We start from the raw sequence: 24,875 nt of genomic DNA on the forward strand, positions 1-24,875 counted from the left end.
GGCGGGCTCTGGGGAGGGAGAGCCGCCGCCTCGGCCTCCCCCGCGGGTCTGCCCGGACCCCAGGGGCATTCGGGCCCGTGTGCTGCTCTGGCGGGGAACGCGGGAGGAGTGTGACGAGATGGGGAAGGTGGCGCTGAAGGCGCGGCCTAGCGCTCTGCAGAAACCGGGCACACGGGGCCGCGGTTGAAGAAATTGCCGTGGGAGCCTGCCCTGCACGCTGCGGGGCGGTAACAGAGCCCCCTGGGCCTGGCCGCGGCCCGGCGTGCCGCCGGCTCCTCGCACTAGTGCCCACGGCATGGCATGGCATGGGCACAGCACCGCGTGGTATGGTACGGCGTGCTGCAGAGCGGTACAGCCCTTAATGAGCCGCTTGAACCCTGCCACTTGCCCACAGCCCACCGCGGTGTCGAGATAATGTGAATTTCTTGTTTTAAACTTTCTCAACTTGCCAACTTTACAAAATCAAGTATTTAAAGCCAGAGCCACGGTTGCCCAGTCGGTGGTGAGTAGTTGCCACTGACCTGAGGCACACATTCTGGTTCACGGAGGCAGTATGGGCCTAATTCCATGCTGTGTGATCACGGTACCTACATACAGCATCCAAAGTCCAATAAAGAAATGACGCTTTAAGTGCCTCAGCCTGATACCAACCTTTATGGGTACTTTCGATTCTTTGTGCTTGGCCTCTAACGTGTAAAAGTAATAAACACCCCCCTCTCCAGTCACAGTGGTGTTGTAAAAACAAGTTAATTAATAACAGACTCGGACAATAATAGTGTTTACCACTGGAAATCACCCCAAAAAATTAATCATTGCTTTTGAGCAGGGCTGGGCTAGTTTGTGCTCTTTAAAGCAGCCTGGGATATACCCACTAAATGGCCAAGAGGAAAAATGAGCCAAACAACTGCTTATTGAGCAAGAGAGCTTTTTCATGCCCTCAGCAAGTGGGAAAGCACACTGCACTGGTAATACAAAGACAGCCTCCTTAGGTACAAGGTGGGAGTTAGGCAACGAAGCTGTATAATGGATCCTGCCGCATTGTACCTTGCTAATGTCGTAGCAGCAGATAACGTAACAAAGGCAAAATACAGAAGAAAAATCCACTGAGGCTTACAGAAATTACTCACTCCCAGGGCAGGAAAGCTTCCCAGCTGACAACACTGGGAATCTGTACTGAGATCTGCATGTAACTCACACTGTCTCAGTGACAGCATTTAGCTTTCTAACTGAATTCTCTTTTCCACAGTATTTATCTCTATGACAAGCTTTAATCTGCAGGCAGTATGGCTACAGTGGAGAGGGTGTTTGTTTTAAATAACCGTATTATTTTTCCTTTCCACACAAAGGGCAGCGAGGCACCAGGAGCACCCACCCGGCTCTGCAGGGGCTGCCAGGACCTGCTGTTGCTCCTGTGCAGCCAGCCCAGCTGGGAAGCAGGGGTCAGGGGCCACCACACTTGCAGGCAGTCACCCATCCCTTTACTCTGCCAGTGCCCCTGGGGCTGCAATATCTGTCAGACATGCATAGGACTCGCATCCACAGAGTCTCCAAAGGCAAGAGCCACACAACCATCCAGCCCAGCTTTGCTTCTGATCAGGGACCTCTGTTACACTATCTTACACACAGTTGCTCTGAGGTTTACTTTGAAACAACAATCATTATGCTCATGATAAAACTTGTTCCAGCTCAACACTACCATGCACGCAAATGGCTATCAAGCAAACAAGGTGGCATCTTTCATCCCTCGTGCCCCACAGTCACATACAAGGCTGTTTTGCGGCTCTGCTTCCACTCCTTGAATTACACTCAGCGTTAGCCAGTGGAAACCAGCTTCCAACATCTCGCTCAGACTGACCGGCCTGTGCATAGAGCTGGTGGAAACTGGGGACAGGAAGGAAAGGCCAGGCCTGCAGACAGTGCCTCTGAGCTGCACCCACACATCGTTGTCTCAAAACAGACCTGACTGCAGCACCGCAGCAGGCACCAGAGACCACATAATGACACTGTACAGTGGGGTATGGAGGGGAGGAAAACAGGAAAAGTATGTTTAGCAAACTACTTCCCGATACCGTTCCCCTCCTGTGAGAGCTAAGTATTTAAAATAAACATTGTGGGCAAATAAACTCTGCCCTTCAAACCAGACAAGACATTTCACAGAAGCACATAGGTAGGAAGGGCCACCTGGACGTCTCCAGCCCAGCCACCTCCTCTCAAGCTCATCCACTCAGAGCAGGGTGCTCTGTCAAATTCAGTACTGACTTAGGGCCTCTCTGCAGCCTCATTACTTTGACTACCCTCTTGGCAGAATTTTCTTTGTATGGAGTCAGAAGTTGCCATGTTCCAGCACGTTCCTGTTGCCTGTCATCCCATCCCTGTGCACCTCTGAAGAGCCTGGCTTCACCTTCTCCACTCCTCCTGTTAGGCAGCTGTAGGCAGCAGCAAGACCTCTCCTTAACCTTTTCTAAAGCCCAAACAACACCCCTTCTCCCAGCCTCCCCTTGTAAGCCCTGTACTCCATTTCCTAACACCTGCCAACAGCAGGAGGTACAGAAGCATCACAAAAAAAGGAAAAGGGCAAAAAGTGGGTTAGGGAAGTGAGTAAGCAAAGCAAACTGGTGGTGGCACCCATCCTGACAGGAACCATATGAGAGTCCTCCAGGGGTGACAGGGTAATCCATTGTTAAATCAGGTGCCGTCTAGGAGCACATGCCACTAGGAGGAGACACCACAACGCATATGGCACAAACACGCTGTCTCTGCAAGCTACTATTTTTAAGGTTTTAAGATTTTTAAGATTTGAGCAAGGAGCCAGGAAGAACACCACAAAGTCAAGCAATGGGCTGGAGTTCAGGCAGGCTGCAGGCAGGCATCAGCCTCAGGCCGGTCAGATCAGTAACGCTGCGCTGACTGCTCCAGTGGCCAGAACACCCACCACTTCCCAGACAGCAAGGCAGGGGACTCCGCAGCCAGAATTTTGGTACCCAGGACTGACTGAACCCACCTCTGCTCTGGACCACCTCCAGAGAAACAGGCTGGAAATACAGCATTTTGCATCTACACACAACTTAGCAGCTCATCACACAAATTTACCAGGGAAAGCTCAGCTCGGCTCACCTACACATGGAACAGGAAGAAAGTACGGGAGAGTAGCACAAGGGGACAGCATGTCTCAGGAGGAGCTGGAGGCAGCAGTGACGTTGTTTAGGTCTGAGTCAAGTTCCCTTTCCCAATGGCCAGGGCATCCTGTGGCAGCATAAAACCAGAGGCTGGGCACAGTACAGGAAGGAAGATGAAGCCTGGCAGGGCAGTGGGGAAGGGAACAGCACGCTTGCCTGCTCTTCTACCTACGCTGGGCTCCAGACCTGCTCGAGCAGCTCCTTTACCAACACTGCACAATGGGAATTTTCAGTTCCTGGGTTTGGTGTTCCCATGTTGGCTTTGGGACTCTACTTAGGAAATCAGAGAGGAGAAGCCAAGTGGACAACAGAAATTGTCCCAGTCACCTAACCCCACCAACTCCCCACCTGCCAGTGACCCACTGAAACTACTAACAACTGGCCCACAGAACTGAGCTAAAGGAATGCACAGGCTGGGAAGCAGCTGACAGAGAAGTACACAGAAGTACCCTGCAGCTCCTACTCCAAAGCTGATACTAGAAAACTGGCTTGCAGATGCATCACAAGTTTCCTGTGTGACCTGGGGGACATATCACTTCAGCCAGGCCTTAGTCTCCCCTGCTGTACACAAAAGGTGTCACATTTAACTGTCACAAGGATTGACTCGTTGATGTCTAAGGCACTTGGAGATCCTTGGATATGGAGAAAAACCATGAAAAGAACAAACACTGTGGAGAGAATACCAACCAGAGAACAGCCAACACACACACATGCTCCCACCCACTGACTCCTCACAGCAAATGAGGTCCATGGTGTTTATAACACATGTAGTACAGACAAGGTGATCTTTCTACTGATAGAGACAGAGAGGAGAAAGATACCAGAGATAAGTCTATCAGGGTATTTCTGAACAGTGTTCCCAAAGGATCTCAGGATGAACTTGCTTCCACTAGGAAGGATCAATTGTTTGCTCTCGGAAAGGCCACCCAAATACTGGGCAATACAGCTTTTAGGCCAGAAAAACCACAGATGGGACAGGCTGTGATTTGCAAAGCCACCTGATTTCAGCAGCTGTTTGTTGCAAGTTTGCATGCTCCTTCTTCTTACCCTGATTCAGGGATCTTAGTCTTTCTTGCCCTAGGCTGACCAGTGATGCAGAGGGACAAGAAATAACGGAGCCATTCTCTTCAGTGCCTTGTAGCCATCGGTGGCTTCCAAGCAGGCCTCTGCCCAAGGATGGGAAGAACAAGTGGAGATGGAAGGCATTCTCTCCCATATCCATCTACCTCCCCGCAAGACCTTTGGTCTTTTCCAATGGGATACATTTCAGCACTGAGTCTGACAGCCCCAGCAGCAGCCCTCAGCCACACAGTGGCTCTAACGTTATCACTCTGTCGTTTGGATGTAAACAGGGACAGCCAGCATGGTGCAGGGGCCGTCTGAGGCAGTCTGCAGTTCTGCCAGGGCCAAATTGGATGTGAGGCTGTTGGGCTGGCCAGGAACGACGAGGTCTGAGTCAGCAGCTCCTGACCCACCAACCACAATGGACAGGACTGCATCCGACTCCTGGAACGGTTCTTTGTTAGGGCCACCTTCAGGGGGGCTTTCCCCAGCAGCACTGTCCTTCAGCTCTGCCAGACCCAGCTGGTTGGGGAGGGAAAGGCCAGCCTTGCGCCCCCGTGCCACCCGCTTCTTCTGGGGCTTCCTGAGCTGCAGGTCTTTGTCCTTGGGTGAGCCCAGCCGGCACTTGTGGTCCTTCATGTACTTGTGGCGCGTGAAACCTTTGCTACAGGTGGGGCAGCGGTATTTGTAGTTACCGGTGTGCGAGCGCTGATGCTCTATCATGTGGGCTCGTCGGCTGAAGGACTTGTTACAGTACTGGCACTTGTGGATCTTCATCCCTGCAGAGAGCATAGGAGGAGAGAGAGCTCCGTTAGAGACCCTGCATCCCAATGCAGATCTTCAGGAAAATCTGCACCGCACCAAGGGAGCACATGACAACTTCACCTCCTCTTCCAAGCAGATGTTCCCTGATACAAGGGAGGAGACATTGTGCCAGGCAAATCTGCAGTCAGAAAAGGGTGAGTGCCTACAACTTGAATGTCTGTGTTTATAAAGGGCTAAAACAATAACTCTTGCCTCAAATAACACAATTAGAATATCACCAGAAAAAAATGTCAGGTTCTTGTGATGAAAATGCAAAACGTTGGGGTTTTTTTTCAAGTGTATTTGATAAAGTAAAGACATTTTCACTTTTTATTTTTTCCTCCCAAGTATGGGAGTGTGCAGTCTGAAACAAACCATCCACAGCCCTGTCAGCCCAGGCCCATCTGATCACACTCTGCAGGGCTTTGGACATGACAGGCACAAGACTTGCAGTTTCACCCCAAAAGACAAAAGTCTGAACATTCCCTAGGCCATAGGAATAAATTATCTCTATTAGGAGTGGGAGCATTATTTTTGGAACACAGAGAGAAGGGAATCAAAACCCAAGAGATCTCCTTTTGAATGTGAAATGATATTGGGGAGCAGCAGACAGAGCAGTCTGGATATTCATTTGATAGTAAACATTCTGAGTAACCCAGCTCTGCTTCTAAGTCTTGCCAGCAGGCCCTGCCTTCAGATTTATACTGCCTTAGAAAACAGCCCAAAGCTTAGACACAGCTCTAAATGCAAGCTCAGTTAAACAGGTCTGCAGCAACAAAGAAAAAAATCTAAACCTAATAAATTATATTAAGAATTTAGGCCTATATCTGGGAAACACTGTACCACACACAGTGGAAAATTCTCCCACAAGAAACCACACTGTAGCTGTGTTAGTTGAGCGGTGGGTGGAGGGACACCATAGAGAACCTCCTATGCTTCTGAGGGTATAAAGCAGAAGCACTTTCACAATTTGTTTTCTCTTATTTCTCAGGTTTACCCCTTCTGTAATGTGCTCCCACAGCACTGCAGTGAATCCCAGCCACTTCATTCCCAACCACTGGCAGCATGGGCAGAGCTGCACTTACCCGAATGGGACAGTATGTGAGCCTTCAGCTTGTCAGGCCTGTTGAACTCTTTATTGCAGCCTGTGTGGCTTCTGTAACAATAACAAATGCTGGTGAGCAGCATGAATCAACTGAGGATCAAAGTATAAACAGAACCTGGACCATAAGGAGATCCGCAACCCTTCACCTTAGCAGCACCCGGATGAGTCCCTCGGTGCAGTCTCAGTAGGAGCTCCACTATTTCAGCCCTTTTGGAGAGGGGCAAGAAATAAACAGGCTGCTACAGGGACATGTGGCTTCTGCTAGATGACACATGGTCTGTGTCTCACTATGAATGCTCCTAAAAGCCACAGGTTCAAGATCCCAGCTGGAGACAGAAGTATTTTGGAAGGAGCTACAAGGTGGTTGGAGCAGAGAGAAGCCAGTCAGTCTTGGCTATCTCAGAAGGCCCAAGGCTGTGCCATGGATTTGGGGATGCACCTTCTAAAGCTGCATTTCTCTGGCTCATACATTAGCTTCTACATTGCCACGTGCTTTTTGAGACATGGCAGTCAGGGAGAGCCCATCATTCAGGCAACCTTACGCTTTGTGGTCCAATAATATGCCTTCTCTTCCCCCGTGCTTCCCAGATGCAACCCTCCAAGCCTCCCATGAAGGCAGGCATTATTTTACAGGGCTTGATGAACTGAGATGAAATTACGTGGCCACACAGGAAGTCAATAACAAAGGACTGGGACTTTTGGGTTCCCAGTTCAACAGCACACAGCATTCCTACCTCCCCAAGAAGCAGTAGATTGGTAGATGCCACACATGTACCCTAGGGTACATGCAGGAGATGTTCCTTCCATCCTAAACCCCATCCCAATCCCATTAAGACATGCTGCCATGCCAGAGAGACGCACTACGTACGAGAAGGGACATTTATATTTCTTAAAAGGCTCATGGATCAGCATATGTCGCTTGAGTTTGTCTTTCCGATTGAAAGCTGCATCACACACTGAGCACTTAAAGGGCTTTTCACCTGGAAAAAAAGAAGAAACCGAGAGTCAGGGAAAGTCCAGTCACACAGGGCTGCTCTAGTCACGTACAGGATTCACTATAGCAGCTGTACCGCTTTGCCTCTCTATAAACTTCCCCAAGCTTCACTACCCTGCCTGATGAGTAAATGGATGGATACAATCCACACTGTGCCCTGCGCTCCTGCTCTCCAGGGCCGGCTTCCTTAGCTTCTGCAACCACAGGCAGTAGGGTAGCCACCTCTGTGCCCCACTTCTAACTGGTGCAGTACTGGGCATGAGGCTGAACCAGTACCGTACCCCAAACCCATGTTACTAAAAATGACTTGTACAGTCAGCTGTGTTACTCTGGTTGTCAGGAAAATAGCCAGGGTATGAGAGGGGGCAGCACGGACTACAGTATAGAGATATAATGAGCACTGCAGTGCCGTGGGAGCCCATACCCGAGTGGATGTGGGCGTGCAGCTTGAGGTAGTGCTCCCGGCGAAAGAACTTCTTGCAGATCTGGCACTTGAACTTGCTGCCCCCACCGTGCGTGGGGATGTGGCGGCGCAGGTACCTCTCACAGGGGAACACCTGTTAATACACAAAAACAAGGCTAAGAGCTGGCAGCACACAAGGGACATCACTGAGCCTGCATGGGCATGGGAGGTGTAGCCTGTGCAGAAAGCCTAAGCAGCTCATGGTGACTGCTTTCTCAGACAGGACACACTGAGAAAACCTTCAGGTTTGTATAAGGAAAATACAGATAGAGCTTTAAAAAAATACAACAAACCTACAACGTAAGCTTCTTATCCTTAAGAAATGAGTAAGCTGAAACCTGGCTGCTAAATTTTGTAACAGTGTTAACTTCAGTTTCTACTTCCCAGTAATGGATGAGTGGTTCCTTTGGCTAATGGGGATTCTGGAAATACCCAGGCTAAGTGAATTTCTAATGAGCATGCTGCAGGCACACACCTGAGGGGGGCACAGGAGAGCCAATAGTTCTGGTACCCAGGGCTGTGCTCTCGTTTCTCCAGAAAACAGCAATATTAGTAAGAATACAAACAAAAGTAAAAAATATCGCTGTGGATAATGGGCTTTCAAATTGCTATGCTGCAGGCTGAAAGTCCCACACAGGCTCAGAAGGGCATCTGTCAGCTGGTGGGGGAAGTGGAGAGAAGACAGGTAAGAAAGATGGGTTACTAACCATGGCAAGAGTGCATTTCCCCTTCCTGAGCTACCTCAGTACAGAGTGGTCACTCCTTTGAGATTGTCCCTGCCCTCATTGCAGGATTTTCATTTCCTTTGCTATAAACAGAGGAGCAAGGGTCCAAATTTTAGTCTGGATTTTAAAAAATAATTTATTAGAATTAAAACCCCACAAAATTCTGCCCCTCAAACCCCCTCAGGGGCTGTGCTGAAGAGAGTATTTCCAGCCAAAACCTACCCAGGCATTGTTCCAGTCCTAGTCACATCACTCAAGACAGGTTTCTCTTTGCCAAGGACACAAAGCACTCATCCAAAAGAGAGGAATGAGGGGGAACCTAGAGACTTCTGCTGCAACAGGAGATAAGGACAGCAATGGAGGTGTACAAGCTTCTGTAGGGCCCAGGGCTTTCCATGCCCAACCCTTCCAGCCAGAGGTAGCAGTCAAAGGCACTCTTAAGACTTCCCAAAACCAGCCTCACTCCTCCTGGTATACTTGCTTTAAGAAATAAGGACAGCAGCCTGGTGTGCAGTCCTGTGCTGTCATGGGAATAAGGGACCTCCCCTGACAAATTCTGCTCAGCAAACAGGTCCAGGAGAAAAGCCAGCACTGCAGGGAGGAACATACTCTGCATGAGAGGCCAGAGAGCTGGAGGCCAGGGATGCAATCTCTGAAAAGTATCTCATGAGCCTGCCAGTCTGTACTGAGGTAGGAAGGGAGAGGAAAGGGAGCTGAAGGGTTCCTGTCCCCCTCAGAGCCCTAGCTATGAGTCCAGGACCGGCTCAGGCAGTGGTCACCCACCCACCTTCTGGCAGTGAGGGCAGGGAAAGTTGTGCGTTGCTGTCTGCAGATGGTGCTCCAGGGCTTCCGGGGTGGAGTACTTATTTACACACTTCACACATCTGAATGTAGAGAGAAAGGACAGAGCCTGTGATCAAGGCTACCACCAGCAAACCCCACGCTGCAAGCAGACCCCAGCCAGGACTGCCCAGCCCATTCACCAGCCACCTTCCAGGGTGATTTCTGACAGGGTCGGCTTGATACAGACAATAACAAAACCACCCAGGTGCCCTGAAACCTCGGCAACCCACATAGCCAAATCACACTCACGTTCAGCATCCTTCTTCACAAGGGGAAGATGCTAGAAAATTGGGTGAAGAAGCCTTTAAACTGCTAGTGCTCTTCCACGCAGACTCCCATAGGAGCACTCAGACCTGAGCACATACTTCCACACTGCTTCCTCATGGAGGAAAGCCCTAAGTAATGATTTCACATTATTTAAAACACTTTCCATCCTCAATACACAAATACAGCAGCTCCCAATGAAGTAGCTGAGAGTGGGGTCACAGCATGACAGCACTGTTACCCATGGCCAGGACAGCCACAAAGCAACACGCTTCCATGTGGGGTCTCTGGCATCTAACAACACTGGCTTACACTGCCACCTCTCCGAAACCACCTGAGCCCTCTCCACCTATCTCAACCGTTCTCACATATCCATATTTCTGCCAGAGACCTCTGCCAAAGCTGACTGCTGACAATGGGCAATGGGGGCATGCATCACCGACAATAAATACAGAGGCACTCACGCTGTATCTGCTGTGTAACTATTTCTCCGTAGATCAGACTAAAGCCTCCTCAAACATAAGCAGGGCCCTGATCTCAAAGATCCCCGCTAGCAAGCTGCAGGATGAAGCTCCACAGTGCAAAGATAACTAGAAATCATGGTCTGTGTAAGAAGCAGCAGACATTTATTCCATGAAGCTCCTAGGTGACTTCAGTATCTTCTGGGCTTCCTGCTCTTCATGTATATCTCTACAGGCATTTCAAAAGCTCCAGAGAGCTCTTCGTGGAACTCCTCACCCCTTCTCTCTGCACTAGTAGAAAGGCCTTCCCAGGTAATAGACCCTTTTGCAGCAAAAGGATATGAGATTTTTTCTGGGTACAGCTTCACAGCCCACACTCCCTTTGCTGCAGTTGTTTAATCACAGAAAACAGGCTGGGAAGGGGCTTCCCTGGGTCTCTGACTGAGCTCTGTGCATGTTCAGCTGTGCCCACCTCACTCTTTACTGGCGATAAGAGGACTTGCAGTGAGATCTTCCCACGTAACTGATCTCAGCCTTTCACTGTCCTTCCAAAAGGTTCCTTGCATTCAAAGTGCTTGGCCCTAGCAGCCTGGTGGAGGGGCCCCACATTTGCCACCTGGGTGCCCAAAAGAACCACAGGCACCAAACATGCAGCCCCCTCTTCCCTCTAATGTCTGCACCGCTCTCAGCCAAACACTCTGCACCCACTCACTCCTACAAGCCTTGTGAGCACTGATTGCTACTGTACTTGTACACGGCCACATCCTTCTTGGGGCTGTGCTGGGGCAGCAGGCTGTGGGAGTACTGGTGGACGCCCAGCTCGTACAGGGAGGGGAAGTCCTTGCTGCAGAGGTGGCAGCGATAACTCAGCTCCTCCTGGTGGTTCTTGATGTGCTCAAGGAAGGACTCCAGCTTCTGGAAGGTCTGAGCACAGGTTTTCACCACACATTTGTACACCTGGGAGAAGGGAGAGCAACTGGAGTGGCACACCATGGAAACAGACGGGGAAAATCCTCTGCCAAGAGAGTGGCCTTCCTTTTTGGAAATCATAACCACTGAGTCATTTACAGAAAGGGACCACTGCCCCTTGACCCACTGTGCTGGAAAGCAACTGAGCTGATGTTAGCAAAGCAGCACCGTGGTTTCCAGAGTATCCCACCACACCCACATTCAGTCAGCACACAGCAATGAAACCCTGCCCTGCACTGCAGCAGGACATAATGTGGTGGTAAAACATCCCCTTCCTCTGCTGTCTTCCTCAGAGGAAGGGTCTTTAAAGAAAAGTGCAGAGCAGCTCAGCATCAAAATGTGGCTGACGGTTCCAGGTGAATGGCAGAACCTGCTGGGAGCTGAATGTTCTGCAAAGACAGACCATCAGGGCACTCCCCTATGAAAGCAAGGTGGGAGAAAGGTGCGTTGGTGTGAGTGCCTGAAACCACTTGTGTGGTTGAGACCACAACACCCCAGCAGTGACTGTCCCACAACCTGAGAGCTGCCACCTACATCAAATACTTCGGACTGCGCTTCTTTGCTGCTTCTTTAGCCATCCAAACCTGCTTGGCTGACTTCTCAATCAGCAGGGTGGAGGCAGTGGAGCTTTTCAAAGCCACCAAGACCACACACCTGCAACCCAGATGTGCAGAGAGCTAAGCTGCATGGGAAGCACTGGCAGCTTTACAGAGCAAGAGGCTCAGGACAGACCCTGGAAGCTGGCGCACTATATGAAGCCCACCCCAATCTCACCACCAACACAGGGCACCCTCTGTCCCTACCTGCTCATTCTTGTGCTGTGTCATGTGTGATTTCAGCTGGAAATAGGTGTTGAATTTGCTGGGGCAGAACTGGCACTGGTAAGAGCTATCGATCAAGACAACCTGCTTGGCTTCCAGTTTGTTTGCCTCGCTCTCATCCAAGGGGCTCATGTCTTGGGGCGGTGGTACAGGGTTCCCTGAGGCCTGAGTCAAACCTGGAGAATGGGAGAGAGAAAGTCACAGCCTGCCATGAGACAGCTCTGAAAGCTGCTCTGCCAGCACCACGGTGCCGAGACATACCAGGCCTGGCTATGGGTCCAGGCTCTTGCTTCCTTTCAAAGACAGATTCTTTTGATCAGACAAATCTTACTCCCTAACAGCATAGTTTTAATTTTTTCTAGAGATTATTAAGGGATCTGACTACTCCATCTTCCTCTCCTTAACCCATTTTCTTTTTCCAGGGGTGTAACTGTGCTCTGTGGAGCAGTCAGCAGAGCAGGCCGTCTGTGAACCAGAGCCATATTTACTCCCACCTCTGGCGGGAGACAAGAGGCAAGATCCAGCCAGTAGCTCACAGTCCATGAAGTCTGCAGAGAGCAGCTCCAGCAGGCCCTTGTCCTAGACATGACATTGTCACTGCATTCTCTCCCCTCCTACTAGGACTGAGGTCACCAGCAGAAAAACTGGTGACCAGTCACCATCTGCCAGCAAGGAGCTCTTCTCTGCCTCAAGTATTTTCCGTTGGTTGCTGGGACCAGACCCAGCCCAGGCATGACTTGCACATTGCAAACAAGTCAGAGCACTGCGCTGTGCTAAACCACTGGCTTGTCTGGCCACTAGACCAGAGCTGTCAAGTGTGGCTCATGTACTGCCAAAGCTGCACCTGCCAGGGAGAAGGGGGAAGACACCTCACCCTGTCTGCACGTGCATACTTGCACAGACTCTGGAGTCGCTGTCTCCAGCAGCACCTGAATCCCACCGTAGCTGGAGGTACAAAAGGATGCGGCTGCCAGCTGGAGTCCAGCAAATGTGACTCGTTTCTCTGGTGTGTGCTGCAGGAATGCAAACAGTGCACACAGCTCCTGTCTCCCCTCCCTCCCTGTGTGGAGATGCAGGGATGTGCAGACTCCCCACATCACTGCTCTGCCCCATGCACAGGCTATCCCCAGGCAGCAAACCTGTGTTCTCTTCGTCCTCTGGCTGGTTGGGATTCAAGGCCATGACCTGCACTGTGATGGAGTTGCGGGAGATAGTGCACCCCAGCCCTGGAGGCCACACTTTATGGGTTTGCATGTGCTTCTTCACATTGGACTTCTGGGCAAAGGCTCGGCCACACACGATGCACTGGAAGGGCTTCTCGCCTGTGTGACTGAAGGCAGAGAGCACCATATCAGCAGCCAGCAGAGAGGAGACAGCCCCCAGGCATGGACCACGTGGGGTGGCTGCTGCAGGGCTGCGCTAGGCACCCTGCTTGGCAGATCAGCACCTGGACCAGCCAAACACCGGCTCTGAGACCTCATTAACCTGAGTAAGTTGATAGCGAGAGGCCTGGAGAAACAAGCCTGGCACACAGACAAAACACTCGTGGTCTCGGGATGACAAGGGATCAAAGGAAGCAGTGGGACAGAAAAAGAGCTCTGCAGCAACATCGGGGCATTCGTTGTCAGGGTCTCTGCAGGGACATTGGGGACCCCATCACTTTCTCAGGGGTAAAACCCTTTTATTACCTATCACACCACCCTACCCTGCACACATGCCTATTCTAGCTTGCAGCCCCTGGATCTCCCAGAATTTGCTCTCTCCTGTCCACAGCAGAAAGGTCTTTCTACTCTGCCCTTCTGCTTCCAAAGAGCAGACTCTCTAACACATGAAGTACATCACATGAACAGTCCAGACTGTGAAGGGGGGCAAACACCACTTGTTCCTACTCATCTGAGTCCAGAAGATTCTGCTGGGGGAAACACTGAAGATTTCAACTGCCTCCTGACGGAGAAAAGCTCTCTTATATGAGCTCCCTACATAGACACTGAGCTTGGCTGACAGTTTGCTAGCACCAGAAAACACGAAGGCTCCAGCTTAGTAGGGAGGGAGAGTAGAGGAAAGGACAGAGGCAAGCAGTGGAGATGCTGCTGCTCCAGTGATAAGGTGACAACAGGTTTGGCTTTCAAAGTCTCATCAGCAAGGAAAACAAGTCTATAGTCCCAAGCCATAATCAGCAAGAAGATTACGTCCATGATGCAGCCTTCACCCCAGCCCCTGGGGAGAAGGTGTCCTGCAGTGAGTGGGATAAAGATCACCTCCCAGTGCAGCACAGATTCTGGGATGTGACAAACGCAAGGTCTACTGGGCTGTGCAGACTCCCTCAGCGGAGCTGTGCCCACCTCCACCCTACCCACTCTGCTGTGTCTGAGTTAGCAGCACCATTACCTTCTGATGTGCTGCTGCAGGTCAAAGTTCTTGGTAAAGGCCTTGTCACAGTAAGTACATTTCAGCTTGGGGGACTTGGGTTTGCCTGAAAGAGCAAAAGCACACACAGGAATGAGATCACACAGCACAGCTCTGTCCCCCCTGCACCACAGGGCCCTCACCCCAAGGCATGTCTATTCAGGACCAAAAATAAAGGGCTTATGAAAGGATAAGATCTGCCTGGCCAGAGTGGGGAGAGGTTATGGGCACAAGCGTATATTTAATGTAGCCTGAGCCAACTCTACAAGTGCGAGGAGGGTAGTAGCGGAGGAAGCAGGGCATCCCCTTGAGGCATTAACCACTCCAGGAACCCTTGCAGCTGTGCTACAAAGCACCTACTTTAAAGGCATGTTGGGCATTGGGAAAAGACACAGGATTAGTGAAAGGAAGGGCCCCAGTTCTGGCTCTCTCCTATGAACTCACCAAGGTCAGACATCAGTCACAGCACATGCATATTTCTCCCATCCAGAAGATCAGTCAGTCACATCTTCTGTCTACTATGATGGGGTATAAACCAATGGAGAACAGCAGAACTGTGGGCTGCTCTAGGAAATTCTGAACTGAGAGCTGCAGCCTGCATGATCATTCACACCTCTGCAAATATGGTTAAACCCTAGCATCCGTATGGTCGTAACTCCAGAGGCCCAACCTTCCTGGGGAGGAAGGCCACGTGGCTTTCCTCCACACCACGTCTGGGACCTTCCCTCTCACTCAGGTAGGTGTGCTTGCACCACACCAGCAATGGGCAGGCTTGGCCAGCGGAGGATCTGATGCTCCTCCATCCTGTAATGGGGCATGCCCCTGTCCTGCCTGACCTGGGGACAGGCGTGCTTTCTTCACAGACATTGAAACACACAGCAGGGACAGGTCTGCTGAGCCCCTGGGAAGAGTCTCCAGGGCGAGGCCGTAACTAGCACACCGGCCTGGCGACTGGGCAGTCTTCCTTGGGTTAAAACGGACCAAGCTCTAACACCTTACTCTGCAAAATGTCCCCATTTCAGGTGTGATCCAATAAGCATGTAGCTGCAGAGACTTAGCACAAGCTGGCCCACGCAGCAGCACAGTGACAATCCTTTCATGTGCACTCAGAGGTGACAGACAAGAAGTATGTCCACACTTTCACCTACTCTTGATAGCTTCATGTAGGACACTGTGCTCCTCCTCTAGAGCTGCATGCACAGCCAGTGCCACCCTACAGGGCCTGGAGAGCCTGTGGCTCAACAGTCCACAACACAATAAGCGTGCTGGCCTACAGGTAGTACAGGGCAAATGCTATAAGGGCATTTACCTTCCTGCAGCCCGCTCTCATTTTTGCAGCGCCGGCTTTTGGGAGCAGAGGTGGAATCAAAACCAACCACACTGCCGCCTCCTGTGCTGGTCAAAGGTGTGGGAGCGCTGGAGCTCTCAGACTTGAATCCCTGCTTCCCAGGGCTGTACACAGGAGAAGGGTACACGGGGCTTTCCACACACTGGCTTGGTACCTGCAAGAGTGCAATTTATCAGTGGAAACAGGTTTGCTGCACAGAGTTATACTCTGCCCTAACCTCCATCCTCAGCAACACTCGCCAACTGGGCTATGGTCTGGCTGAGTTTTCTGCCTCCTGCCAAACTGGGTCACATTTCTGGTTCACCAGTCCAACAATGTGTCTCTACAACCTGCACAGTGTCTCTACAACCTGCTGAACATCACAAAGCATCCAGCAGTTATTACAGCAGGAACAGGACAGCAAAGAAACACTGAAGGAGCCATCTAATCCCTCATGTATGTCTTATGCCTAGAAGAGTTTCTTATCCCTCCAGAGCAGGTTACCAAAATGATCACCACTGACCCTGTGAGTTCACACCAGCCCTGAAGGGTGGGATCTCCAGGCCCTGCTGCCTGTCCTGGCAGGACTGCAGAAGGGAAGCACAAGAAAACTCCAGGTGGCAAAGCACAGCTGTTTACCTCAGCACCAACACTAGAAAAAGACAGAGGCATCAGTCTGGGGTGATATGGTTTGAGGGAGTTTCTATAGCCCACCGTGGTAAATTAACACAGACCACTATGTATCCAACATCCCCAACCATTTCTGACCACTGGCAGTTCCAGATCAGATGCCAGCTACAAAGATAAGGCTGACAAACCTGTTACACCCAGTAGTTTCTGTTGTGAATGGCAACGCTAACATAGAGGCTGCGAACAGCTGACCCACTGGTAAATCCACCCCTGCCTGTGCCTCTTTAGGAAAAGCTGCCCTGTCAAACTCTGATATTTAGAGTGAATTCTTCTCTCTGGTGGAGCCTCTAGTGCACAGCATGAGGCTCTGTACCTCTCTGGGAGGTAAGCCCCTCTCCTCACCTCCCTCTCGCTCCCAACACCTGCAGGTATCCCTCGACCACAGCAGACATTCAGATCTCCTAAGCCTGTGCCAGCCAAGTCCTCCATCCCTCTTAACTGTTTCTCTTGTTCTGAGAATCCCCATCATCTTGCCAACATACTTCTGTTCAGTACATTCTCCCAGAGGAAATAATCATTGTTAAATAACCTAACGCACCTTCCCAGACTCCAATTCCACATTTCCAGTCCAGGCAGCTCTCAAGCAGCCTTGTTAGAGAAGAGGCCCAGGAGGACAGAGCCCCTGCAGACAGCCCCTGGCCTTACCTCCATGGGCGGATAGGGCTGCATCCCCAGCGTCTGGATCTCCACTGCGCTGTTTGCTGCCATAGGAGCAGGCGCACTGTACACTTCGACCACCCCGCTGCCGCCGGCACTGGGCTGCCCTGGAGCCCCCATGTTCGGGGGGGGAGGCGGTGGAGGCTGAGGAGGGGGTGGTGGTGGGGGAGGTGGAGGTGGCGGGGGCTGGGAGAGGTAGCCAGCCCCAGCGTGCATACTCAAGCTGCTCTAAAACCAGAACAGGGAGAGACAGACAAGACCTTGAAAATGCTGCAGCAATGAGTTAGAGGGGCTGCGCCCTCACACACGTTCTCAGTCCCAATTCAAAACAACACCCACAGGAACAGCAGCGATGTCTTGACACAACGCAGCACTGTCCAACTGCCCAGTTGGACCAGACTGCTGGCTTGCAGAGGCTTGGCATGACATTCCAGTAGACATTGCCTCCTTCAAAACCCAAGTGATCAAGCCCCACTGATTTTGTTACTTTGTTTTTAAAGCTTTTAATCCTTCTGGTTACAAAGAACATTTTCAGAGCATGGAGAATGTATACAGGCTGGCTAGCTCTGGGAAGAGCCCAGAACAACCATCCCAGGTGGAAGAGGGATCCATGGAGCAAACAGACAAGAGCTCTGGAAGCCAGCCATTACACAGGGGCTCAACAAAAAGCTGGAGAGACCACATTACAATGATTTGACCATCCAGCAACAAGGACGCAAGGAGAGATCAAATGCTGGAGCTATCCTGTAATCTATCCATTGCTCCTTCCCGAGCCTGGCTGTCACGTTGGGAAGGTGCCCAGGATTCAGCACCAAAGCAGATCTCTGGAGTCCAATTGACTGACAGGGCTCCTGCTGTGCAAACATAACCCCATGCAGCGGGACTCCCCAGGCCCACACATGCCCCTTACCTGCACTGGGGGCTGCACTGTTGGCATGGGCTGGTCCAAGGATGTAAAAGCAGACATGGCTGACATCAGCACCTCATCGCTGACTAAGATGTTGCCCTGCACCAGGGTCTGAATCAAAGGTGATGGGGGAACTGTGATGTACGTAGAAATTTGCTGAAAGAAAACAAGGATGCATTGTTGACCAGCAACAGGACAAAACAGTAAACAAAAAATGGTGACGCTGCTTTTTAGTGAAACTTGGGAGTCTCTGCTTTCACAGCCTCTGGTCAGCAGACGAGCCACAGTATCTACAGCTTCCTGCTGAGTCCATGGTAATTTCTAGTCCTTAACAATAAGGCAGCTCCAGAAAAACTGTTCAGAAAAGGAGGTAAAAAGGTTCAGGAAAGTGGCCACTAGCCACAATTCAAATCAAGGGTTATTAAAGAAGATCTGCAGGACAAACTGGTCGCACACAAGTTCAAGCCTTTCCTGAGTGCTTCCCTTCCCCTAGCTAGGGAAGGTAGAGAACTGAGAAGCTACTCTGGCTGCAGAGGGTGAACATCAGGCCCATCTCTTCAGACTAGAGTCGGATTATAGGAGGGGAGAGAGGCTGTCCTATTTCCTGGGTGGAAACAACCTGTGTTTGCAGCCCTGGGCAGCACCATCCACTAGCACTATGTTAACTTGAAAAAAACAGCTGGTTTGAAAGCACTTTGAAAACCACCACGACTGCAGGCACAGTGCATGTCATACACAAAGGACTTGCTCCCAAGAAGTCTGTTGGGAGGGAGAGTTACTCCAGAGAGGATAACCCCTTAATGCTCATCACACCACATAATGTGGGCTTATTTGCAGGAAACTGAGAGCAGGGATGCTGGGATGAAGCTGCCAGACATTGCCCTCCTCTTCTGCCCATGAGCCAGACCATGGCCCAGCAGACAGAAAATGCCACTCCACCTTGAGCACTGTGCAGTGTGTACCCATGCAAATGCCCGGCCTGCCAGGCTGTGACACTGGGGCTCTTCAGTAGAACCAAAGTCTGGCTGTAGCACAGACACAATATGAAACCTCTTCTGTCCTCATAAAAGGGCTACCGGACACTTTTGCTGGAGGACACCCCACTGCAAAGGACCAGGCAGCTTTAACCATGAGGTCAAAAGCCAACAGAACCACAGCTGAGCCTCTTAGAAAAGAGGTCAGTCATGAGGCACCACTGGATCTAAAAGCATCACCCAGAGGCCCCCCCAGCTCCCAGAACCACAGCAACAGAGCAGTAAAACCTCTGCCTGCAGCACAGTACCTGCCGGCCGGCGCTCGGAGCCTGCTGCACCGATGTGATGGAGGGGGTATACACACTGTTGGTGGCCAGCGAGACTGTGGAGAGGGAAGGAGCATTTCCCTGGCACTGCTCTCTCTTGTGGGTCATGAAGGCAGGCAGTGAGTTGAACTGCTTCTTACACTTCCCACAGAGGAAAACATCTTCATCATCTGCAATTAAGAGGACCAGATCACTGTTCCAGGCTTTCTTCTGCATTCCCCAGTGCTATACCTAACAACCAAAGCTGTAGGAAAATAGATGCCTTTTGGATCTTAGCACCTCAAAGCTATCACATTCAGGAGGGATCAAATTGTCCCTTTCCCCAGTCCCAGGCTCTCCCTAAAGCTAACTGATGTGATTGAGCCCACCTCAACTCCACTCCCATATACAAAACCCACCACCTCCCCGTGACAAACTGAATCCCATTGTCTGTCTTCTCATCCCAAAGATGTGAACAACCAGCCCAGCCTTGCTCCTGTAGCACCTTCTGCTTTTAGTCAAAACAGCTTCTTCCAAAGCACCTACTTTATGCTGGCTGAGGCAGATTTTATTACTCAGGTTGCACAAAGGAAGAGAAGTAACTTGGATCAGGGCACAGAGTCATTGGGAGCCTGTGTCTGAAAGCCACCCCCCTGCAAGACTGCTGGTCTTTCACACCTCTGCTTCACATTAAAAGCAGAAAGAAGACAAGCCCGTTACATTGTCCTAGATGAAATTTGCAGTGTTAGCAAACCACACAAGCACACACCATTTGCACTTGATCCAGTTGGACTCACAAGGCTGTACCTCCTGTCTGACTCACAGCCTGAAGCAGAACATTTCTGGGGACACAGACTGTAACTCCTCCAGGAGGTAACTCGGTATCCACCCAGAGAGTCCTAGTCAAGCACTTGAATGTTCATGTGCACATAAATGACCAGTTCCTGTATTCATTCACACAGATGAGATACTCAATGACTGGAGTAGTTGTACAACCCCATAAGATAAGGAATAGCTCATTAAAAAAAAATGTGAACAGTAACAAGCACTAGGGGCAGGGAGAGCAGATTCTCCCTCCCTTCACGTCTTTATTGGGAATGCACAGTCAAGTCTATTGTCATGACCATCTCCAAAAGCATCTCTGCTTGCTTGGGCACTTGCTTCCTTCCTCCTGCTCTGCCCAGTCCCACTGAGGGCTCACAATGTTCATGGCAGCACCCAGCATGTACAGCTGTTGTGCCAGCTGTTCCAACAGTCATGAGTGCACACTGCAGGAAGAGGTCTGCAGCCCTCCTGCCTCTTGTCTCGCTCTCCTGGTGCTACCAGGACTCACCCATCGACTGGATGGCAGTGGAGGCGTTGACATTTTGAGCAGATGGATCCGTCACACCTCCTTGACCATCCAATAAGGACTGCACAGCCAGCACCGTCTGATTATCCATTCCTGAAAGGAGACACAAGCATGGATAGTAAATCAAGCTCGGCCTGAACATGGAGCCCTCAGGCACTGGGATCTTGCTCATGAGTCATGGAGGGAAGCTGCTTGCCAGCTACTGCTGTCTTCTCCCACAGAGCCACTCCCACCTCCTCATTCCCCTCTACTCCACAGCATTAACTATCACACTAAAGCGAGGCTCCCACTTGTCTCCATACATTCCTTTGATACAAGAAGAAAAGGGAAGAAGGGCAAGGAAAGCCAAAAGAGGGCTTGGTTTCAGGCATTTTCTGGAGAGAAGAAGGATGCTTACAAACAGTGGGTATAAAAAGAGCTAAGAAGTAGCTGTAGCTATCTGGGATGTCATGGGCCAGGTGGGGTAGCAGCCCGGGTAGATCTGCCTGGGGACATGGCATGATGCGGCACAGACAAGCACTGAGCTTGGTGAAGACAAAACCCTGGGTGTGCACAACTCTGCCTCAGCAGCAGTGTTAGAAATGCCTCCCTGATTTCAAGACCAGCATTCCCAGATCTGATCAGACACAGGGCTATGAACTACAGGAGGATTTAGATACAGTTTTAAGAAGGAAATATTAAGTATGGGTTCCTGGGAGAGATGCTCTGGGGGGACCAACTTTGTCACCAGCTGCCACCCCAGTTCTGGGACATGCAGGAGAGCAGGACCCCGTGGTCCCCCAACTCCCAGGACTGTGCCCCTCTACAGGCTCCTCTCAAGCAAGAGCTGCGAGTTGCTCTCTCCGATTTTTATTTCTCTCAGGACTCCATGAAAACACACATACCCAGCCAGATTTGTTGTCAGAATCGGCTCACTTGCTTTGGCACAAATATTTTTTGCTACAGCTAAAATGTTCTAAAATATTCCAAATAAATGCAGGAGAAGGGGACTGCTTATGTAGGGAGACAAATTGGCCAGTGGCATGCGACCAGCAGATTAAGCCCATCACACTTTCCTTTTAGAAATCAGATGTAAAGACACATAGAACAATCTGATTATGGGAGAAAAATAGAGAGAAGAGGTGATTTTTATGCAGCACTCTTCCTACCATTCCTTTATGAGAAGGAAGTCACAACAAAACAGATAGCATACCAAGGTCATATGTTAAACCTTGTGAATTAAGGGAGAAAAGAAAGGTGGGGGGATCTTACTTTGCTTTTCACTTTCCTTCAAGATCTTTGCAAAACAAAATTGTAAAGCTCTGAACTCAGAATTATGTGCCAAAATAAAAAGAAAATCTATCAGTCTGATCATTTCCAAGTAGTTCAGGTAAGGTCAGCTCCTGATGAGAGGTCGCTCAGCAAACAGCACCAGCAAGGACAGCAAAATGCAGTAACAGATCACAGCATATATTATAGGAAAAGGGCAGCAGAAGCAACCGCCACTGCACATTCCTCTTGTAATTCTAAATTTTCTCCTGGACAATCAGGATGTTAGCGTCCTGATGGTGAGTACCCATATAATCCACAGCATTTTAAAGACACCCTAAGTACTCATTTCTCCTGTATCTCCAGTGGGAAGCAAGTAACGTTAAGACTCTGTGAACACCTTTTTCATCATTTCACTAAGAAGAGGTCACAAACACTGCACGTGTCAATGGGAAAGAGGAGAGTACCCCTCTCCAGCTGCTGGGGAGCAGAGGGCACAAGCAGCTACTGGAAAGCAGCAGATCACGATACTCCACATGCTACCATAAAATTACCACTGCACCTATGGGAACCCTTTCACATAAATCACACGGAGGCACAGCAAAGCTGCAGGTCCAGTTCTGCAAGCCTTCACCTGCACAGAGAGCTGCAACCAGCCCTGCAGGACAGCCACACTGGCAGAAGGCTCCTGCAGCACTCCTGCGTGGATCTTCTCACACCAGTCAAAGCCCTTCTTTAAAATAGACCTCCTCCTGTACAAATAACTTCCTGGTCAACTGCAAAGGCAGCACAGGCTCTTGTTGGCACATCCAAACCAGACAGTGAAATGGAACAGCCCTTCTTCAGCAGAAGTAAGCTACCAGAAGACAAAAGAAAGAGGGGGATCAAAAATTCAGATTAAGTATATTATGGGGACAATTAAGAACAGTTTGCATCAAGAACGCTACTCTTTATGTGCCTGGCAATGGACAACTGGGCTTCCTTCTGGCACATAGCCAGATCTTCCAAGTAAAAAAGCCAGATGATTGCCTCTGTCCCACTAGCAGGAAGAAGCCTGAGGAGAGGCCAAGATCTGAGGACAGGCGACAACAATGCAGCAACACTGTCGGTGTTGCATTCAGCCTTCTGCCAGAGAAAAGTTACCCAAGACAACAGAACTATGTTGATCTTCATTCGTTTGGCAATTTGCACAAATGCCCACAGAGTCCCTAGAGTTTCACAGGGTAAATGCACAATGCCACACTTAACGCAGAGGGAAATCACCAAATTCAAGGTTTAGTAACTCATGAAGACAAGCAGGCAGTTACTTGGTTACACGGATACTGTTCACTGCCATCTGTGCACCCCAGGGAAAGCTTTGGATTGATCCTGCACTGATTACAGCCAGCACGCATGTACGGTGATGAAACCTAAAAAAAAATAGCCAACTCTTCTCTCCTGGCAGCAGCAGGCTTTCCCCAGAGCCTGACAAAAACAAAGTGATTTGGGGAAGCCAGGATAAAAGTACAAGAGTACTGATTTGTGCTTTTTTTCCTTCCACATTTCTCTCAGAGATGAAACAAGAATGTCCGTTTCACCCAGGTACTACTGAATTTCAGATACTGAGTCTTTTTTCTGCCAATAAGAGCACCAGGTGCTTTAGCAACAGGCAAAAATGCACCTCTGCCCCACAGCACCCACTGAGAACACGGGTGCTCTCAGCACTGCACATGAATGCCAAGTCACCATCGACTTGTAATCGAATCAACAAGGCAACACAAACAAGCTCAACTACTAAAAGCTGCCAATTGTGGTGGGCTTAGAAAAAACCACAAAACACCACATTCTTTTCATAATTTGCTAAAATGTTTTGCTCTCCTGAATTCTGCAAGGAAACCCATACAATGAGGAGCTGATTGCAAAGAGGAAATAGAGAACCTGATTATACAGAGTGCTGTCAAATGCACCAAGTAACCTAACAGAATAGAAATATTTATTCTTTGCTCCTCTTTCTGCTGCTGCAATCACAGGTGCTATTTGCAAAGCATAGGGCGACAATCCTGATGCAAGGCCTTTCAGTCAGTGGCATCCCCCCCCGTAAAGGAAAATACATGCGTAATTCAATTTAGGAAATAAATGCCTTATGAAATAGCTTTTTCTCCAAACGGGCGGACCCTGAGCTCAGCGTCAGACTGCCACAGCTTGGCACGTCCAACAGTTCCCCTCAGATGGCATCTGCCTGTAAAACAGTGTCCCAACACAAAATTCGCATGAGTGCGAGCGTGACCCACACACTCAGAGTGCAGAGAAGCTGGGCACTGCCCTGGCTGTGCCAGAGAACGTGGACCCACACACACATGCAGGGGCCAGCACCCACCTCAGGGACCATCCCCAGGACAGGCAGGGAGCGTGAGCCCTGGGGGGTGGAGGGGGTGCACCCCAGCATGCAGGGCAGGAGGGTGCCCAGCTGCACGGTGGTGTCCCAGCCTGCCGGGCACAGGGGTGAGGAGTGATGGGAGGGCAAGGGGCACATGAGTGACGCGGGGGTCCTGGGGTTGGTGATCTTGTTTGCTGGGCACAGAAATGAGGGTGACGGGAGTGCCCCAATGAGCACAAGGCAACGAGCAGGGAGGCAATGGGGGTACTGGGCACAATGAGGGAGGCGATGGGGGGCACTGGGCACAGGGGCAGGGAGGCGATCGGTTGCCCCCGGGCACAGGGCTAGCCGGGGCTGCCCGGGGCACAGGGCACTGGGATGGGCGGTGCGGGGACGCCCGGACTCACGCGGGGGGGATGGCACAGGGCCGAGAGGTGACAGGGGGGCCCCAAGGAACCGGGGCCGGCGCGGCGAGCCCCGGGCAGCCGGCGGGGGATGCCCGCTGCGGTCCCGCCCCGCCCCCGCCGCCGCGCGGGGCCGCTCGCGCCGCCCGCATGCCCCGGGGCCGCGCCGGTGCGCGCCGCCGCCGGGGAAGGGGGAGCAGAGGGGGGACGCCCCCGAGCTGCCGGGAGCCCCCCGCGCCGCGCCGGGCCAGGCCTCACAGGGCGGCCCCTGCTGCGGCCTTTCGTCCCGCACGGCGGCGGGGGCGGCGGAGCTGGGGCGGGGGAAGCGAGGAGAGGCGCGGCCCGCTGTGAGCCCGGCGCGGCCCGGCTGGGCCCGGCGCGGCGGCCCCGTTACCTTCCAGCGCTTCGAAGATCGCCTGCGCCATCTTGGAGCCGGGGCGGCCGCGACCCGCCAGCCGGAGCGGGCACCGGGAGCAGCGCCGCCGCCCGCCGCCAGGGGGCGCTCTCCGCCCGCGCCGGGGCCGGGGCCCGGCCCCCTGCTCTGGGCAGCGACACCCTGGGGC

At 51.3% G+C, this 24,875-nt stretch overlaps 1 protein-coding gene across 2 annotated transcripts; it reads right to left on the bottom strand.

The window, feature by feature from the left end:
• Positions 1 to 997: 997 nt before the first annotated feature.
• Positions 998 to 24,835, bottom strand: ZNF341 (zinc finger protein 341). Of its 2 annotated transcripts, XM_080403768.1 has the most exons (15): positions 24,707 to 24,835; positions 20,287 to 20,397; positions 18,957 to 19,144; positions 17,678 to 17,830; positions 16,756 to 16,995; positions 15,403 to 15,595; positions 14,076 to 14,160; positions 12,827 to 13,017; positions 11,670 to 11,863; positions 10,646 to 10,854; positions 9,117 to 9,213; positions 7,566 to 7,698; positions 7,016 to 7,127; positions 6,128 to 6,198; positions 998 to 5,017 (listed from the first exon to the last, which is right to left on the bottom strand). In XM_080403768.1, exons 1-15 carry the CDS (start codon positions 24,735 to 24,737, stop codon positions 4,503 to 4,505), a joined length of 2,523 nt encoding a protein of 840 aa, XP_080259894.1. In that variant the 5' UTR covers positions 24,738 to 24,835; the 3' UTR covers positions 998 to 4,502. The 2 variants fall into 2 exon arrangements, with proteins under 2 accessions (XP_080259894.1, XP_080259893.1); XM_080403767.1 differs by lacking the exon at positions 24,707 to 24,835 and having other exon boundaries at positions 20,287 to 24,689.
• Positions 24,836 to 24,875: the final 40 nt, after the last annotated feature.

Source organism: Falco punctatus (assembly GCF_963210335.1).
Source record: "Falco punctatus genome assembly, chromosome: 10".
Classification (NCBI taxonomy): Eukaryota; Metazoa; Chordata; class Aves; order Falconiformes; family Falconidae; genus Falco; species Falco punctatus.

Coding starts and splice junctions, on each gene's coding strand:
- ZNF341 (XM_080403767.1), bottom strand. CDS start 20,476: ATGAGCAAGATCCCAGTGCCTGAGGGCTCCATGTTCAGGCCGAGCTTG. Junction 10,855..11,669: donor CACAGCACAAGAATGAGCAG/GTAGGGACAGAG, acceptor CCCTTCTCCCAG/GTGTACAAATGTGTGGTGAA. Junction 7,128..7,565: donor GCACGCCCACATCCACTCGG/GTATGGGCTCCC, acceptor CTTTTTTTCCAG/GTGAAAAGCCCTTTAAGTGC.